This window comes from Siniperca chuatsi, linkage group LG7 (assembly GCF_020085105.1).
Source record: "Siniperca chuatsi isolate FFG_IHB_CAS linkage group LG7, ASM2008510v1, whole genome shotgun sequence".
Taxonomy (NCBI): domain Eukaryota; kingdom Metazoa; phylum Chordata; class Actinopteri; order Centrarchiformes; family Sinipercidae; genus Siniperca; species Siniperca chuatsi.
This window is the reverse complement of record NC_058048.1, coordinates 19,227,328-19,246,602: the sequence shown is the minus strand read 5'-3', so window position 1 is coordinate 19,246,602 and position 19,275 is coordinate 19,227,328. Positions and strand designations below refer to the sequence as shown.

At 40.3% G+C, this 19,275-nt stretch overlaps 1 protein-coding gene across 1 annotated transcript; it reads left to right on the top strand.

Moving 5' to 3' along the window:
- Positions 1-317: 317 nt before the first annotated feature.
- Positions 318-19,210, top strand: itpkcb (inositol-trisphosphate 3-kinase Cb). The gene is made up of 8 exons (XM_044204081.1): positions 318-1,009; positions 3,707-5,019; positions 14,923-15,022; positions 15,127-15,340; positions 15,761-15,965; positions 16,557-16,658; positions 16,987-17,058; positions 17,210-19,210. Exons 2-8 carry the CDS (start codon positions 3,886-3,888, stop codon positions 17,417-17,419), a joined length of 2,037 nt encoding a protein of 678 aa, XP_044060016.1. The 5' UTR covers positions 318-1,009; positions 3,707-3,885; the 3' UTR covers positions 17,420-19,210.
- Positions 19,211-19,275: the final 65 nt, after the last annotated feature.

Below are 19,275 nucleotides of genomic sequence, written 5' to 3'. Positions count from 1 at the left end.
AGTTTGTCAAAGCTGCTCATGCTACCTACGTAGCTCTCCGACTGTCTGGTGTTGAAGAAATAATTCAAGTCCAGTTCAGAAGTTTGGTGAACTTACAGGCACAGAGCGGATCTGAGGGTGAGCTGACCCCGAGCAAATGAAATAGAAGCACTTTTATACATAAAACTAAAGCAGTGTTTAGGAAGTATGTAAATAATGGTGATCACAGTGTAAGGGAAGGCAGTGATGAGACAGAATGCAACTACAAAAGGTTCCTGTCTTTTGTTTCTATTTGTGGGGACATTTGCATTCATAATATTGAGACTCCCTGAAGTGGTTTGATTATTTAAAAACCAAACAATTTGGGGGGGTTTTCCCTCAAAAGCGCAATATTTACTGATATTTGATTCAAGCAGGCTTAATAGTACATTGTGTATACTTTTAACAGAGTAAAAAAAAGTTTGCTCATTTTAAAAGTAATTTTTTTGAAAGAAGAACATTTTTTAAAGGAGACCAAGACACATTTCGAAATTTCGTGGAGCATTGAAGGCAGCAATTTTAAATCCTCCTGACTCTCTTGTCGCGTGCTGTCTGTTAGAAACGGTTTGTTAGACACAATATTAAACCACAGCTTTGTAATTTAGGTATTAACATTTTTACTCAATTACTAATTGTTTCGCTCACTTCTTAAATATTTAATCGCGTTTTAACATCGCTCCTTTAATCTGGGTTTAGCTAAAATGAGTTCGTGTCAGTTAAAAAGTTAGCTAGATTAGCTGTGTCGCTTGAAGTGTCAGAGCCTGAATGTTAACGCTAGCTAGACCTGCCCCTGTTTTGACAAGCAGTTCCTCTTTCACTTCAACCACATGCTGATACTACAGCTGCAGCATTGCTCACACTGCTGCTAGCTACCAACAGATAAGCCGCAGGCACATCCCCTTCACACCCTGCTGTAAAGTTATAACCCTGCACCTCGCTGCCAGCCTTTAACAGCTGCTTCACACCAGAAGAGGAACTCAGGATTCGTCTGGTGAGTTTTGGCTAATAGTTTTCATATGTATTATGCGGTCTCCAAAGGCACATGAAATTAAATAGCACATGTATTGTTATTGTTGTTTTAAAATCACAGTAATACAGAAACCTATAGTGTGTTTTTCTTAATCTTTTGCCAGTTCAAAGTCAGCTTTAGGGAGTGCTGTCTATTGTTTTGTGTCTCTGTATTGCCACCTATAGGCTTAATATGTCACTAAATTTATACATTTAAAGGAAGACGTTTCCACCTGAAATTCATCAGGCAACATTTTCTAATTCTCTACTTCTAAATGTGAAGTATTCTTAAAACAAACAAACTCCTAAACCTACCCTTAATGCAGAGCGGCTGTTATTTTCTTTAAAGATGATTGCCATTTTATTCAAGTGTTTTCCACTGTGGCCACATATAAATGCCAGTTGAACAGATAATAGATGACTCTGTTTATGAGTGTCATTTAATTATAGATAGATTATGTGTGTGTCACCGTTTCACAGTGAGTGGATGCATGTGTACACTTGTTTAAAAGCATCCATTCAGCATGGCACAAGACTCTAAGTCATTTGCCCTAATGTGAGTCATTATGTATGATTATTTATGATTTTGATTACACAAGAATGAACTTGAGTGTGCATGCGTGGTTCGTTATGAGCTGTTCTTTCCATTGTTATCCTTCCTGTCTCATTTCCTTTCCATGAGCATTCCTCTGACAGCAGGGTGGCTGCAGTGCTCTCACAGTAAATGGCAGTGAATAACACTCAGCAGCTCATGTAAAATTATGACGTGTGTCTTTAATAGGAGGATTGCTGCCGTTTCACATTTTGTGCTACTTTGTCATTTGTATAAAATGCTGATGTGAATGCTGAAATTTGTGACTTCCGTATGCAAAGAGGAATGTTCACCTCAAAGTTTTCCAGTGTTTCATCTTACCTACTATATTTCACTATCAGTCAGGACCAAACATATAAGTGGAACCCCACGTACTGTTTGTATTTGCTGTGTTTTGCAAATCAACAAGTTTAATAACTGATTAATAGTTAAAGTAATTTGTACATTAAATATATTGTGGTTTTGGACTGTGGGTCAGAGATCTCCTCCGGGAAACTGCATTTTCTTCTATTTTCTGGCTTCTTCTTGACCCAACAATGAATCAAACAAATGAGTGAAAGATTAATCAATTGATGAAAAATAATCTTACCTATCTAACCTTAGTTACAGCGTTACATGTGCTGTAAAGTAAAGGATTGGCAGAAAATTTTGAATCAACATGTCTTCTATAGTTCAACTTGGACACATTAATGCTTTTGTTTTACACAGCAGTACGGATACAGCTTTTTATGTTGACTATATATTTATGCCCACTGTACTTTTTTGGCATTTCTGATGAAACGATACACTTTATGTCCTGTTTGATAGCAATTTATGTCTTGAGCAACATATCACTAAGCTTGTCCAATCATGTTTTTATCACCTCAGAAACACTGCAAAACTACGAACTATTTTAAATCTTAGTGATGCAGAAACTGTTGTACATGCTTTTATCTCCTCACGCCTCGATTATTGTAACAGCCTGTTCACTTGTCTTAATCACAAAACTTTGACACGACTGCAGACTGCAATAAACTCAGCTGCTAGGCTGTTAAACAGGACCAAGAAGTACGACCACATCACACCTGTTTTAGCCTCTTTACATTGGCTCCCTGTTGGTTTTAGGATTGATTTTTAAGATCTTGTTGATTACTTTTAAGGCTCTCCATGGCCTGGCCCCAGATTATATTTTAGACCTTGTAATCCCCTATGAACCTTCACGTAGTTTGAGATCTTCGGGCAGGGGTCTCCTGTCTGTTCCTGAGTCCAGGATGAAAACTAAGGGGGACAGAGCTGTTGCTATCAGGGCCCAGAGGCTCTGGAACAACCTGCCCGAAGAAATTAGGTTGTCCGAGTCAGTGTCTTCGTTTAAGTCTCTTCTCAAAACACATTTTTTTGGAAAGCATATCCTGATTTACCTGAACTGGCTGTTTATTTTATTGCTTTTATGTATTTTATTTCTTTTATATTTTATCATTAACTTTTATTTCTCTTTTTGTGAAGCACTTTGTACTTTGTTTTGATAAGTGTTCTATAAATTAACTTTTAGTATTAATATTATTATTATTATTATTATAGATAGCCAGCCATTAGGGTCTAAATGAAAATGCTGTAGTGATACAATAAGCTTACTTGGACAAGGGTATGAGGTCCAGTCACAGGAGGGCAGTATTACACTGGCTAACTGTGGTGAAACTGAGTCTGAAACTCCCCGAAACCTTTGAATTTCTTTGCAATCAACTGTTTTTACTGTAATATTTAAATTGCCCCTCCTGTCACATTTTCCTGTAAATATATTCTCAGTGTGAGTGCAGTTGATTTACTTTCCCCTGTCAGTTTTGTTTGTCCTGTAGTCTGCTCCAGGAAATAAGATCTGAATTTCTGATAAATCACAGATTAATTGGCTTTCTTGAGCCTGAAACTGTGATTAATGACAGCCAGTGTTTACTGGGGCTGTTGAGAATATGCAGGTGCTTTTATGTGTGCAGTTAATGATTATATTATCAGTCTGATTAATGCACTTGAAGGTAAAGTGTATTGTTATAGCAGACTTTTGCTCATGCAGTTAATGTGTTCACTAAATTGTTCATCATCTGTTTGTTCCCACAGTTATGAACAATTCCGACGTGGAAAAAGGCATGGAGCAATTTAACATGTCCCAGGCTTAACAAAAGGATTGTGTGACTAATTTCTTACAGTACATTGTAGGAGTCACAGTGATTTCAGATATTTTCAAAACCAACCACTGAGGGTGTGTCTGGGTCATTGTTACTACTACAGCATGCAGGATGGGCCAAACTCGCTCGGATCTCTCGCACAGCACCCCCACCCCAGGCAGAGCGAAATGGAAACCAGGAGAGACAGCCCAGCGGCTCCGTATCCGCAGATTTATGAGCGGAGAGAGGCGACAGAGTGACCAGTTAAGTAGGAATCCGATGAAAAACAAAGTGTTGTCGTGTTTGGGAAGGAGAAAGCGAGACTCCAGCCAAACAGAAGCGGAGCTGGGTTGCGGAAACGGAGCCGGAGATCCAGCAACGCGCCGCGATCACAGAGTAGGAAAGTTGCCGAGGGACGAGGTTGTGTCGGCGGTTGGGGAACAGCGATCATCCCCGGGTTGTTTTGAGACACCACCCGGCCTAGATGATACACAACACGCCGTGAACCGAGAGGCAACGGCTGGCTCGTCCGATGCGTCAGGTTTGGAAACGCGGACCGGAGAAGTTAGCGGTGCGGGCTGCGAGGAGCCGAAACCCGAGCGAGAAGACAATGCCTCGGATCCCCCGACGAGGGCCATGGAAGATCAGCCACTGGGGGGAAACAACCAGGATCGTGTTGGGACTGAGGTTGAGGAATTAACAGGGACTAGTCTGATCATCTCTGACCCGGACACTAGCGTGGCCCCGGATCAACCTTTGAATAGTGGACTGTCGATACTGGACGATCACGCTGAGGCTAAAATGACAAAAACTGACTGTGGTACCGTTTCATATCCGCCCAATGCGGACGGTGACCAAAACAACTGTTGCCTGGGTGAAATTGAGAGCCGAAAGGACTCTGATCAGGCCCCCCAGGGCCCCCCAGGAGGCCAGAGTTTCGCAGGGACCATACCTAAACTCATCATAACTAGAGACCCCAGTCCGACCCGCTCTCAGGGGACACCGGCCCTGCTGACCGTCCAAACGGAGCTCAGCACCGGCTCGTGCCTGGACCCTCACCCAGAGGACGAGTCTCCCTGCTCGGACAGCGGCTGCGGAGGGTCCCCTGCGCTGATGCGCTCTCCGAGGAAGCTCTCCAACTCGTCCTCCATCGGCCTGTCCTCCGCCTCGTCCTTCGAGGAGTCAGAGGACGACTTCACTGGGAGCGACATCGAGTCCAGTCTGTCTCCGGCCCGGTCTCTGTGTAGCCCGGACGATGGGACAGGGGTGAGTGTATTTTTAAGTGTTTTTCACAACAAACCATTAGTTTAGAACAATCACCTGAAGCGTTTCACTTCACTTTATGAACTGTCAGCTGTACAGAAATCATAAACAGGTCTTACTGCTTTGGCTACCAAAAAATTACAAATGCAAATAGTGCGTAATTGGTCATATATCATGGCAGACAGTATGCGTTTGAGGTCCTTTCCTCAACTGAACAAACCATAGTGTCAGGTGCAAAATTACTACACAGCTACAAAAGAAGTGGTTTGAGAAAAACAATGGAATTTAATGGATGTTAACATGTACAAACTCATGCACACAGGCAGCACACACACTGCATGCAGGTCAACAACCCTATATCCTGCAAGCCACAGGCACTTTTAGTTATCAAATAGCTCAGAGGAGCATGGAGACACATGTATGTCCATATTTACTGTTGTACACAACAAATACACTTTGCACATTGGAGAGTGAAATCAGCCACTGCCAGCTGATATAGGCTGCCAGATGTCATCTTTGTCACACTGCTGTTGGTCAGATTTACCGAGCTCAAGTGCATGTCAAGGGTTTGTAAAAAGCTGTTCAAACTATGTCATATTGATATTTTAAGGTATTTAATTCCCAGCATATGATGATCCTTGAAGTGCCGTTGTGCACATTACAAAAATAAGGCCTCAGTCAGTCAGGAGGTTTGCTACACAGCATGTGCCTCATGTGGTTTTGGTGGTGATGTTTGTTTTAAATTACAAAGAAAACTGTGACATTTTGAAATCATTTGTGTCATCAATGTGTGGTTCAAAGCCTTAACGGTTGGACTCACACCACCCTGATAATGAACCTGGCTCTTATCTCCAACCTCCCGCTTCTGTGTCCCTCAACTCCCATGGCTCGTGATCACATGGCTTTGATGAGCTCAGCCGTAGCACCATTTTAACGCTGTCTGAATGCATGTTTGACTTATTTGTCATCCCATTACAGTTACCACTTCAGCACTGTACAGTTCATATACAAATAGACTTGTATACACAGGTGCTCAAAGTCAGTTTACTGCCGCAGAGGCTCAGGGTTTTCCTCTTCTCCAGACATGAGATACAGTTTAAAGTTTCCAAGAAGGAAATTTATGATGTTTCACCCCTGAGTCAGGAGGCTTTGATGCACGTTTGACTAGAAATGCTTGGAATGAGACCAGTCTTAAAAACAGGATGTCTCCACTGGAGACAAGACAGTCCTCCAGTATCTCCACCTTTCTTCTCAGCAGCGTGTGAATCCTGTATGTCCAGGTTTTCTGTTCAGGCCACATCACCAAGCATGCATGTTGAAAGATATTCATTCATATTTTGCTGCCCGAAACTTAGAAACCTGCCTGAAGTGGTAATCATATATTTATCAATAATCTAGCCCCCCAGTTATTTTCCCACAGTGGACGGTCCACCCTTGTGTGGTATTTTTGTTCCTTTTTCCAGAGAATGAGAAAGACATGGCGCAGTCCCTGCTTTAACACTTTAACCAAATGTATACATACTATTTATTTTTACAGGGACAATGCACTCTGATCAACATAACTGTTTATGTGCCAGCGTTTCTAAAAAGGCTTATTTTCAACTGTTATCTCTTGGCAAGATGTTAACTTAGCCATTAAAACAATAACAAAACAAACAACATGTAAAATCCTAACAGGAGAAAGCTTGCAAAATATAAATATATCACAAATTCAACAAAAAAAGAAATACACAATTCTAACGACAAACAAGCTCAACTTCATTATCTTAATATCATGTTAGCTTAATTAGTGTAGATAAAACATAAATTATCATAAATCAAACATAAATACAGTCAGATAGAACTCCTATTTCGTTCCTTAACCAATTGAACCTTAAACATTTTGATGATTTTTGATCCACAAAGATTCTGGCCTCAGTGTTATCGTCCTATCATGTATCCTAAAGGTTCAGATGACCAATTTAAAGTCTGGGGATTTATGTATTCGCAGCTTTAGAGCTGTGACGAAGGAAGAATGTCAGAAAATAGTGAAAAGAAACCCATTTTAATTGTTTTGTCTGTCGAGCCGTCTAAAACACAAAGGGATTCGGTTTTCAGTGTCTCTAAAAACAGAGAAAAGAAGCTAATCCTCACATTGGAGAAGCTGAAACAAGAGTGTTTGGAGTTTTTGCTTGAAAAATTATTGAAACAAACAATAGTTTCAGCTCCATAAAGCGTGTGTTAATGTCTCTCCTAGGTCACTGTTTAGTCACATTTCTCCACACTGCAAATGTACTGATTGGCTCCCAGTTACAGTAATGATCATTTGAATCAGAAGGTCAGTGGACAGTATAATTTCCTGGCTATTACACAGACAGCCATGAAATGAGCAAACTGAGGAGTTGCACAGAGCTGTTGTAACAAACAAGATGACGCTGGCCTGTGGTTTCTGATAAGAGATGGTTTTAATGGGCACATTTTGTCCTCTCGTAGTTGAGCAAAAGCTCTGTTGTCTGTTGTTCAGGAATTACTGGCAGAAAGAGGGTTTTTGTTTGTTGTTATTGGCTTTAAAAAGCCGTGGCCATGCTGTCAGCTCCCAGTCAAACCAGGTACATTTTGTACACTCGGTGACGTGAGCAGATACTTGCTCAAACATGCATACTCAGAGACACACACACTTGCAGCGATGCCGTCTTTCATTCAGAGTTCAGTGTATGTCATGGAAAATTGGGCTGAAGGCAGAGCCGGTTGCTAGGCAACATCTTTGCCATATATGGTACTTATTTTTTTCTCCTTTTCTTGTTCTCTCTTTTTCACAAACAGACAGTATCTACTCTGTCCCTGATATTTGAATGTTAGATGTGCATTCCTACAAATGTCTGCTCGGCCAACAATGCAGAAGTTATTTTATAACTTATTATCAGATGACTCCCCTCCCTTATGACACACTCTTTCTCCCCCCACACTCGGCCTTTGCAGAAAAGCATAATAATTTGCCCCGAAACACCATGAGACATAAAATGGAACAGAAAACAAGAGGAAAATGAGCGTAAGCTGACTAAAGATATAGGCAAAAACTTACACTGAAACTTTGAACATGGAGCCTACACGTGATGATTCTTCTTATTTATGCATGCTTATTCACATGAGCCACAACTGCAGACTTGTTTTCCATGGCACCCATTATACAAAGTCCCACACATCACTCCCACAGCACTTACACACAAAACCCATGCTACAAAGCAAAAATGAAAAAAGAAAGAAATACAGTCTATGCTTTTTGTTTGTTTGGATCCACATTTCTATTATATTTTATAATCTACTATATTTCTACAGACAATATATATCCGCTCCACTTACTCACAATTACATTATGTCAACGACAATACAACAAAACAAGCAACAGCTACACTCGACATTAGCTTAACAAATTAGAATGACATGTAGTGGTGGAGGAAGTATTCAGATCCTTTACTTAAGTAAAAGCACGAATACCACACTGTGAAAATACATTACAATTACTATTTTCATTATCGATTATTCTGTTGATTGATAAATAATAGTAGGGCTGCACAATATGTTAAAAAAAATCATATTGCAATTATTGCACAATTTTCATTTTCACTGAAAAAACTATTAAAATCATGATGTGACATTTTTATGGGGTCTGTACCAAACAGCTCTACACTACTTCATTATAATGCTGTTTTGTCACACATTTTATCAAAAAATTGCACCTTCTGCGATTTGGATATTGCACTTGGCCACATTGCGATTTGGATAATATTGCGATTAATTACACATCCCTAAATAATAGTGAAAAATACTGGTGAAAAGGTGAAAAACGCCCATCAAGGTAACATCATCAAATGTCTTGTTTTGTCTGACCAACAAAAAATATTAAATTTACAGTGATATAAAGGAGAGAATGGCAGTAAATCCTCACATTGGAAAGGATTTAACCACAATATCTTGTATTTGTCCTTAATAAATGACATAAACGTTTACTCGCTTATCAACGTTGCTGATTGTTTCATCACTAATATACATACTATGGAATATTACATATAACATTAGATATTGAAGACACACAGACAAGCTTAGAGAAAATAAATAGTACTGTAATATTCAGTACTATCATTGTTTAATTTTATCTCTTCTCTGAAGATGTTTTTTTGATGATATTTTAAAGCTGTGCCATATTATGTACATTCAGTGGCCCACCACAGTTGAGCTGCTTGAACACTGAAGACTTGAGTCAAGGGAAAGGGATGTGGTTTTATATAAACTAGTTTTGAGAAAAGAGCCCTGACAGTACCTGAAAACACCCTATAGTGTATACATATGCAGTAACTCCTGTAGCTGACAGGTTCTGCTTTGTCTACACACAAACACACACACACACATATAACTGTGTAGGTTACATAGCACTGAGGAATTTGTTATGCAGGCAAAAGGAGAGCACTGGGAGGGTATGGGGAGGCCTGTTGTCCCTACCCCCATGCTGCCAGTCAGTCATGAATCTGGCAGGAGATTGGCTCAGTGTGGGGCTCAGGATAGGCCCTGTGGGGATTAGGGGACGAAGAACAAAGGTTAGACTGAAGGGAAAGAGAGGAAAGCTCATTGTGTGGAGGTTCATACCTTCAGGGAGAGAGGAGGAATTATTTAAGGGAGAAGTAAAAGGAAAGGGAAGGTGGAAAGAAGGAGAAAAATGACAGCTTTATGTTGGTAGGTAGGTGGATATGCTTGATGACAGCAAAGAAGATATCAAGTATTGAGAAAGTGTTAATAGAGGAAGGGAGGAGTGACAGGATGTTGAAACAGGAGAAATTTTGAATTGGGATGACAAAAAGAGAGTGTAGAGAAGGAGAGGGGGTCAGTGTGAGAAATAAGTGTGAGTTTATAAGGGAGGATTATTTACCAGGCAACACTAGCCTCAGTTCACAGCAAGGGTTTACAGATTGACTGAAGCTAAATAACTGGAATAAGACAGAGCATTAGCTAGGAGCTAACAGTAGACTCGGTTAAAGAAGGTTATAGATGATTGTGAAGGATCTCAGGCCGACAGGGAGGCACACGTTCCTGGTTGTACTTGCCCGTGGAGACCCTGTGCTGATGGTGCGGAGTATTTTGTGCTGGCTGCGTACCCGCTGCGTCTCCGGGGCTGTGTGTGCTTGTGTCAGCACCTGCCTCCTCCTCCACTATTGCTCTGTCTGCCAGGTAAGAAATGGAAACTGGCACATTTATCCAGTGCAGAGATACAGATTTAAATTCAGCCTACCATAGCCCCGAACCATCTAATGTATCTGCTAACGTCATGCTTCTTTAGAAAGTTGATATGAAGGTAGATTTTATCAAATGTAGGTGACGGGTTTGGGTAGTCAAATGTAATGTAGCCCAGTCTCATGTTGCTGTTACAGTATGTGATGGTTGTTTAGCACACAGTATGCAGTTAGTCCTGTGTAGCTGTGATGATCTCTCTATCTGGGTTAAGAAGCCAACCAGCAGGATCTGGTTCAGGACTTTAATGTTGTTACTTTCATTTTACAAATACACTCTGTTGCCATTTTATTAGCTAGGTACACCTAGCTAAAACTAATGCTTTATACCGAGAGGTGTTTCTAGAATATTCTTTGTCAGTGCAGGTAGACTAAATATTAGAAAAACTTCTCACGATATCGCAATACAAATTAACAGCACCACAAACAAAAGCCTCTAAACTGACCATAAAGTTGATTCAGCACCTCTCTAAAACGGTTTTATCAAAAACCGACCATTATCATGATTTATTGCAGGACTGTTGTATTAGACTGTGTTAGCTTTAGCTAGATGTACCTAATAAACTGGTAACTAAGTGTAGTTGCTGCTTCCTTTTTAATGTGTTTTAACATCTGAACGTTTAGTAGACCAGCCAGCTGATCAAAAAGAGAGTACATTAGATGAATTGCAGAGGACAGAGGACCCCCACCCTCCCAGTATAGTGGAGTTTTGTAATTCTTACATTTAATACTCAGTGTTGTTTGGTTACAGGCTAAGTAACATCTAAGTACTATGAGTTACTTTTAATGAACACTAACTTACAAGAAAGAAAATAGTTTCCACTCTATTTATGTTTAGCTGTCAAGTTACTAAGTAAATAGTTTGAGAAGTAACCTTAAAGTAATGACTTTATTGTAAACCTGCATAAAGTTGTTATAGCTGTATTTAGGGCAAATAACTAAGTAAATACTTCTTCAAAATTGTTTCAAAACCAATTGTTCAGTGATGATCCTTTTTCCCCCCCAAAGCATTGATGTTATGTCTTTCCTTGATCATGTGTGTGTGAAGGGGCTTATGTGTGTGTTGGAAAAGTAAAGAACGGAGGAAGGGGGGAGACTGTAAAGACACATTCTTGTGGTCAGTGTGACTTCTTCCAGTAGGGCCGTTGTTGTTGTTGTCATGTGAACCAGGAGGTGTGTGTGTGTTACTTCTTAACGAGCACCAAGAGACATTCCCAGCATTTCAACCCCCAAAATCTCAGAGAGGAGGCCTACAAACATCAGAGGGGATGGGAGTGTGATGAGTAAAGAAAATACTAGAGAATGCTGTTCAGAGGACAAAATGCCGTTTGACTGGAGGAAAGTGGTAGAGAAAAGCAGTAGTGGGACTTCCATTTGATTTTAAATTGGGGGAAAAATAAAAAATAACTTGAGAAAGGAAGGCTGACAGAGCACATTCATCTGCATCAAAGCTTTGGGGAATCAACAAAGAAAGATGACATGATCTCTGTGTTATATATTCGTGAGTTATATAAAAGAAAGCGGAGATAGTGAAGGTTGGACTGTGAGAGGTGAAATGTGACCTCTGTGTTTTAAAAAGCTTGGATGTGTAGGATGAAGAGACAGGATGAGACAGCAGTACCTAACAGTTTGCTCAGTTTGAAATGAAACAACAGTCCAGTCTTTTTCACACATCACTTGTAGGGATTCTCTGCATTTATCTTGTTTTTTTTTTTTTTTTTGTTTTAAACACCTCCATGTCCAGCAGAACATTAGCAGCATTAGCTCCGACTGTGACTGGTAATTTTAGTCAGATACATTTGACCCCCACAGAGGAAACACATTAAGCTGTCAGCTTGAAGCAATTAGAGAGAGAGCCTAATGGCATGTGGATAAGAGAAGTGAAAGAAGAGAGGCTGGAGATTTGGGTCTCTGCTTCACCTTCCTCTCCTGTCAACCCCTCCTGGGACTTTCATCTGTCACTGTGACCGCCGTCAGATAAGGACAAATGAAGCTAGCAATAGCAAAATTTAAACAAAATCGAGGTTACTGTGGTCTAATGTGTAAACCCGTTTTGTGTTTTGTCCACAAACTGTTATTACAGGAGATTATTTTTGGACTACAGCGTTGACGGTTTCTTAAAACAGATCTTTGTCTGTTTACAGTAACTACAGTATGTTGGTCCAGCAGCCAGAAAACGTCAGACTTTGGCAGTTTCACATAGACACAGCACACTCATAATGTAATAACATGTGATCTGACTTAACATGAAGTTGAGTGATATAATCATAATTAGGTACATAATTATCCCTTACAACAGCACTTTCAAGGCCAACCACTGGCGACAGTCTTACAGTACTGGCTGGGTGCAGTGTCTGAAGGTGGTTTGTTTGTTTTGTTTAATGTGGTATAAAGTTAGGGGGGATGGATGTTATTGATCTAATATTTCCCTGCGCTCTTTGAATGCAACTGTCCTGTTGTAAACATAGAAAAGAAGATACATGCATGTTTAGTCTTTTTTTTTTTTTTCCTGAAGAGTATTTTCAGCTTCTCGAAGAGTTTTAAGTCAAGGTTGCAGTCTAATACAGCTAAATATAAAGGTATAAATGAAAGACACTCCCCATCGATGCAGAGGGGTTATCGGGGGGCCGTGAGGGGTAGCCTTAGCCAAATTCCAGGTGAAACTATTATTCACTGCCAAGAAGTAAATAACTAAGAAATCAGAACAGGCACTTCACTCTAATCAGGCCAAAATTGGCCACTGATGTCAGAGGAAGATTGTAGAAGATGAAAAGAAAAAAGCACATCCAGAAATGGTGCTGCGTACCATAGAAAACCTGCCAAATCTGATCTAGGGCTGCTTCACCAAAGGGATTTGTGAAGCAGCACCCCATTTCACAAATGATTGTCGCTAGCAGATATATTTGTCCTTGAAGGCACATGGGTCAATGTATTGCGTCTGGTTTCATTACCAGAAACATGTCAAAATGAGCGAGAGGAAATTATCTCGTGTTGAAAATGCTTGCTTCTATGTTGCAAATTTGGTGAAATGCAGTTGGTGTTCACATGTTTTCATCACTGTTCTTTGCCCTGAGGTGGCAGAGGTTATGTCGGGGTTAATCTGTTGATGCGACTGAAGGCTCAGGTCACAGGTGTCTAGCACTCACTCTCATTACTCTCTGCCTCTTCTGTCTCTCTGAAATCCTGACATTGACCAGATGTCTGACAGCGCACAAAGCTGTTGTACACAGTTTGCCATCATGAGGAACCAACACAAGAACACAGCTGTTCAATCTTATCGTCTCCCCTCTTTATGTCAAATTCAGAACTTCAAGACTGTAATCACATTTGTAAAAGGAATATTGATGGGATTAATGAGGATTAATGATGGCAATGAAACAGAACCACCTGCACTTTGTGTACATTATGTTGAGCATGTCAAGGTTTTCTAGTGGTAATGTTTTTGAATATTTAAGTACATAAAATGTATCTTTCATGTTATGATAGATGAGTAACATCAATTATAGAGGAGGTTCACCCAAAATGTAGATCACATTAATGCAAACAGATTTGCAAATAAAATAGCCTATACATAATGCAAGGTCTTTTCTGTCATTGGGCTGTGAAAATGGTCAAAGAGAATAATTTTTCAGGGGTTTAAAACCTTTTGAATTACAAAACAGCACTCCTGAAGTTCAAATATATGTATATATGTGTGTGTTTTGTTTGTTTTTTTTTTTCTTCCTCTAAGTTAAACACAGACCGCAGTTTCCTGTGGGTGTGTATCCCTGCATGAAGACTGTTTTATTGTGACAGAGTTTCAACAGAGCAGCTGTGGAAAGAATGCCCGTGATGAGAGCAGAGAGGCTGATATGTAAACATGGCAGAGATAAGAGATAGTTATAAAAAGATTAGTTTAATTATTATTGCCTCCTGTCCCTGCACTTTATTACTCACAATTATTTTTCTTTTCCTTCCTCTGTCACACTCGCGTTTTCTCGTTCTGTTTTTTTTATCGTGTGCATATGGTACACATACAAAATATAGTAATGATTAGAAAGACTGCAAATTGAGAAGGAGCCAAGAGAAATATTCATTGTTATTTTTGCCAATGTTATTGCCTCCCAGTAATATCTACTGTAATGTAACACACCCAAACACACACATTGCCATCCTAAACTGGAGTTTGTTAGGATTTCCCACACATGTTCTAATCAATCGATGTCATGTTCCCCTCAGATTGCTTGCGTCAAAGCCCCTGTTGCACACTGTCCTTGCTCTGGTGTTTCCCAACACTGATAACCATTATGCACACACACACACACACACACACACACACACACAGTTGCAGACACAAAGGTTCTGTTTTACGACACCACAGTGGTGGCTTTGGTAAATGTTTTATGAATGGGCTTTGTGTCACGTACGTTGCACCTGGCCTTGGCTAAAGGGGAGAATATGTCCAATGTCTACTGAGGTGTGTGTGTGTGTCAATATGTGCATACAGGGTGTGTTTTCCTTTTAATGAGTAATCATTTTATTTAACTCTGCTTTGTTTGAGCAGAAAATATACCCTCGAGCTGATTAGTCAGAGCTTCAGATTTGTCATTTGTGTGAAGACCCACTTTTCGTAACAAGAGGATGACAATCTTTGCTGTTTTTTTCCCAGAATAAGTCCTGGCAGAAATTGAAGACCATGGTTCACTGGTCCCCCTTCGTCGTGTCCTTCAATAAGCGTTACCCATGGGTGCAGCTAGCAGGCCATGCAGGTATGCATAAATATACAGTTTACATGACTGTGCACAACCTCCCTACATGTGCATAATTTTATCTTCAGTCTTTAATCTTCATTGTGTCTGTCTCTTTCTCCAAGGTAACTTCAAGGCTGGGGAGTACGGACGCTTGTTGAAGCGATACTGTGAGTGTGAGCAGCAGTGCCTACAGAAGCTGATGAAGGACACTCTGCGCCCCTATGTGCCTGGTTATTATGGCGTAGTACAGAGAGACAAGCAGGACTATAACCTGATGGATGACCTGCTGGCTGACTTCGACTCACCCTCCATCATGGACTGTAAGATGGGCAGTAGGTAAGACTCAGCAGAGGATGAAGAAAGCATAATTGTGTGACAGATATTTTCCAAGTTCATATTTACAGCAGAAACCATTTTATCAGAGCTTATCTTATTGCTTTTGGGAGATCCAGTGAGCCTTGAAAATGAACCTTTAGACACATATAAGCCATAACACATTTTATTCCCACCAGTTTTCTGCCTCTCATCATATTTATATAATAATAATGGCTGTTTTTGTAGTCAACAAAGTGCTTCACAGGATTAAAGTAAGAGCGCAGTAAATGACTAAAACAATTAGAAAATTACAATAAGGACAAAAAAAATAAATACAGAAAAAAAATCTGATTAAAATAAAATTCTGAAACAAAATATGAAAATACATAAAGTTCAAATTTAGTTGAAAAAGAAATGTAATCTTAAGCCTTTACTTTTCAGGACGTACTTGGAGGAGGAGCTGATAAAAGCCAGAGAGCGTCCACGTTTGCGGAAGGACATGTATGAGAAGATGGTCGCAGTGGACCCCGGGGCCCCCACTGAGCAGGAGAAGGCCCAGCAGGGAGTCCTCAAACCCAGATACATGCAATGGAGGGAGACACTCAGCTCCACAGCCACCCTAGGCTTCCGCATCGAAGGCATTAAGGTCAGAGGTCATCCTGGACACCCAACCCTATGAGCGTGCCTGGCTGTAGTACTCAGTGCTAGTGAGGAAAGGAATAGTTTCTAAAGAAGTCAACCAATCAATGGGAGTAAATATTTATTAGTCTATTCACTGGATGGACCACACACGCTGGAGTGGAAATGGAAAACACAAGTTTTTTGGCTGGATGTGCAGCCTTAAAGGGGACTGTTTGTTCTTTCCAAATGAAATCCAGGGCTGGTTATCAGGTCGTGCCAATAACTGTTGATTTGCATGTTACTCAGACATGAATAAAAATATCTGATGACATACTCTGAGCATTTAAAGCAGCCTGCTGTTGCTTTATTTTCCGGTCGAGTAAGTATTAGCAACCAAGCTGTGGCAGTGAAATTTATATTTAAAAGTTAATATTTGTTGTTGTTTCTCATTGTACTTGCACTGAATACTCAGCAGGTATCAAAATAACTTGTAGCTGGAATGAATCAGGAAGCTTTAAATGAATTACTGAATTGAATTACTGTCCACATGCAGGTCAAAAATAATAATAAAGGGAGAGAAGAACAATATGTCTTATATTTTCTTTTTTTTCTACAGAAAGGCGATGGAACTTGTAACACCAACTTTAAGAAGACAAAGCACAGGGAGCAGGTGATGCAGGCCTTGGAGGACTTTGTAGGTGGCAACACTCAGATTCTGGTATGTTACTAGTTCACTGCTCGTTTTCTTTTGTAAATGCAAAACAGCATGAAAGGGGTTTTTTTGTTAAGGAAAATTTAAAGAAATATCCATCTTTACTATCTTGATGAGAGTTAGATGAGATGATTGATACCATTCTCATGTCTGCACAGTAAACATAAAGCTACCGACAGAAGCTAGAGAGCTTAGCTTAGCATTAAAACACAGGGAAACCACTTACCAGCACCTCTAAAACTCACTTACCAACACAAGTCCATCTTGCAACTTCCTCTCTGTTTCTGTTCTCACGTTCTGATGCCCTTCATCTTTATTTTTCTGTTTTTCTTAGAAACTTTATCTGCAGCAGTTGGAGGAACTTCGATCAGTCCTTGAGCAGTCGCAGTTCTTCAGTTCACATGAGGTGAGACGGACTGAAACACACTCAGTTTTCAGGATTTCTAAAAAAACCTGTTGGGCGAGTTGAAGACTTGTGATATCATCCCGTCATATGCTTCTGTGTTGAATTGCTCAAATACCTAAACTCACATGTCTCACCGGTTTCTGCATTGCAGGTCGTGGGCAGCTCTCTACTGTTTGTGCACGACGCCTCGGGGAAGGCCAGAGTGTGGATGATCGACTTTGGGAAGACGGTTTCCCTGCCGGCCCCCCAGACCCTGGACCACAGGACTCCCTGGGTGGAGGGCAACAGGGAGGACGGCTACCTGTGGGGACTGGACAACCTCATAGACATCTTCAGCAGTATGCTCCCACAGACACCTTGAGAAGGAGACTGTCCAGATGGTGGAAGAGCTACAAGATTGGGAGAAAACATAAACTGAGACTGATTGAGGAAGGATCAGAAGAGGGCCGGCAGTTTGATTACTTTTTTCATGACCCACACCATGATCCATGTGTCTTTATCCAATTGTACCTGTGTGAGAAGATGATGAATGAAAACAAGTGCAGGATTTCTATTTCAAAGTGGAATATGCCAAAGGCCGACATCATGCACTAATGATCCATTTGTGGAACTTGGGGACAGAAACCCTGCGATGAGTTAAGGCAAAAAGTAGAAAGAGGGAGAATTTAAGGCAGAATTGTATTTTATTTTGAGAGAGTACAGTCCTCTGAATTCATGGGCCTCTTTTTCCTGCAAAGACATCTCCCTCCTCAACACCCCTTCTTGTTGGTTAGAGTTGCACACACCACTCTCACAACCACGAACTTGATCCGAGGTATAAAACCTTTCTACATAGCCTTGGAGGAGCATTGGGTAATGGGAGTTTTAATTTTGTCATGGACCACTTTTGATGTTTAAGTATACAGCAACACTAAAACGCGGGTCAAACCACGTGTTAACTAACTCAGTGTGTAAATACAGTTTTATTTAAAAATGTTTTGGCCTTGGCCTTGGTATAACCTCCTTACCTGGTTTGTACAATTTCTGTGCCTCGCAATTTTTAAAGACAGAGCTGTTTGATCATTCCAGTGCAGTGGACTCCTGCTATTTTCCGTCCAAAGAGTTCACCCAAGTGTAAACTGATTTACATCTAATCCCAAAGTTTAACTTCTGGTAGAAGTGTTTTCTAAATTTTGTTTTTTGTATGATAATGCAGTGTAAGTTTTATTTTTTTGCATTTAACTGTACAGTAAGCAGCTTGGCAGCCATGTTTGTCTGTAATTTGTTGCACTATGGATCCTCACAAAGCCATTGAACAAATCAAGCGGTGCCTCTGTGTGTCTTAAGATGGGAAGCAGCAGGAAAGTGCTGGGTTTACAGATGCAGACGTTTATAAGTTTAACATGAATTTAATTTGGTGTTATCACTTCATTCTCTTTGATCAGTGTTGCTTTGGATTTGCAGGGAGTTTTACAGTAAAACAGTGGTGTAAAGGGTGGAATTAAACTGGAATTACCTGATTAAACTGATCAGTCTGTTAAGGCTTTTGTGAGGTTTCAATTTACACGTGATCTTGAAACTGGAAGTTCTGAACATTTCCGTTGATGAGGTATAATCACATACAAGAATATCTCTTTTAAACACAAGGACGTTGCTGTGAATCTCATTTAGTTACACTAAACGGTTTAGTTTACAAACCAAAACATTGTTATATTTAGAAGTCAGTGCTTATGAGCATAGCTGTCGTTCCTTGACTGGAATGCGGCAGGTCAGTGAACATAACAAGTCTTCCAGACGTCCTTTGACAGTGTCAGGCAGCACTGTTTGGATGTGTAGGCGGATAACTCAGCACACAAACTTTCACGTGAGTGCTGCAAACATCTGACTTCATGAAATTGGAATTCAAATACAGGCATTCAGTTTTTCCATTTCTGAAAAGTAAACATACTGGGAGAGAGGAATAATTTTGTGTTTACAAAGTATATTTCTTTGCCCTCAAATCCTTTATATTTGTAAAATGGCAAACTATCAGGGTGTTGCTTTGTAAGTAAGAAAACTGGATTAATAACCATATTTTGTATTTTAAAATCGCAAAGCACAGACAGAATGGTGAAAATTGATATTAAATCCCTGCTTTGTCCAGGTCATTGATTGCAATAAACTGGAAATAAGAGTTTTCAGAGTTTGTGTTTTGTTCTCACAGTCTCTCCAAACACACAAGTTAGATCATACACTTCT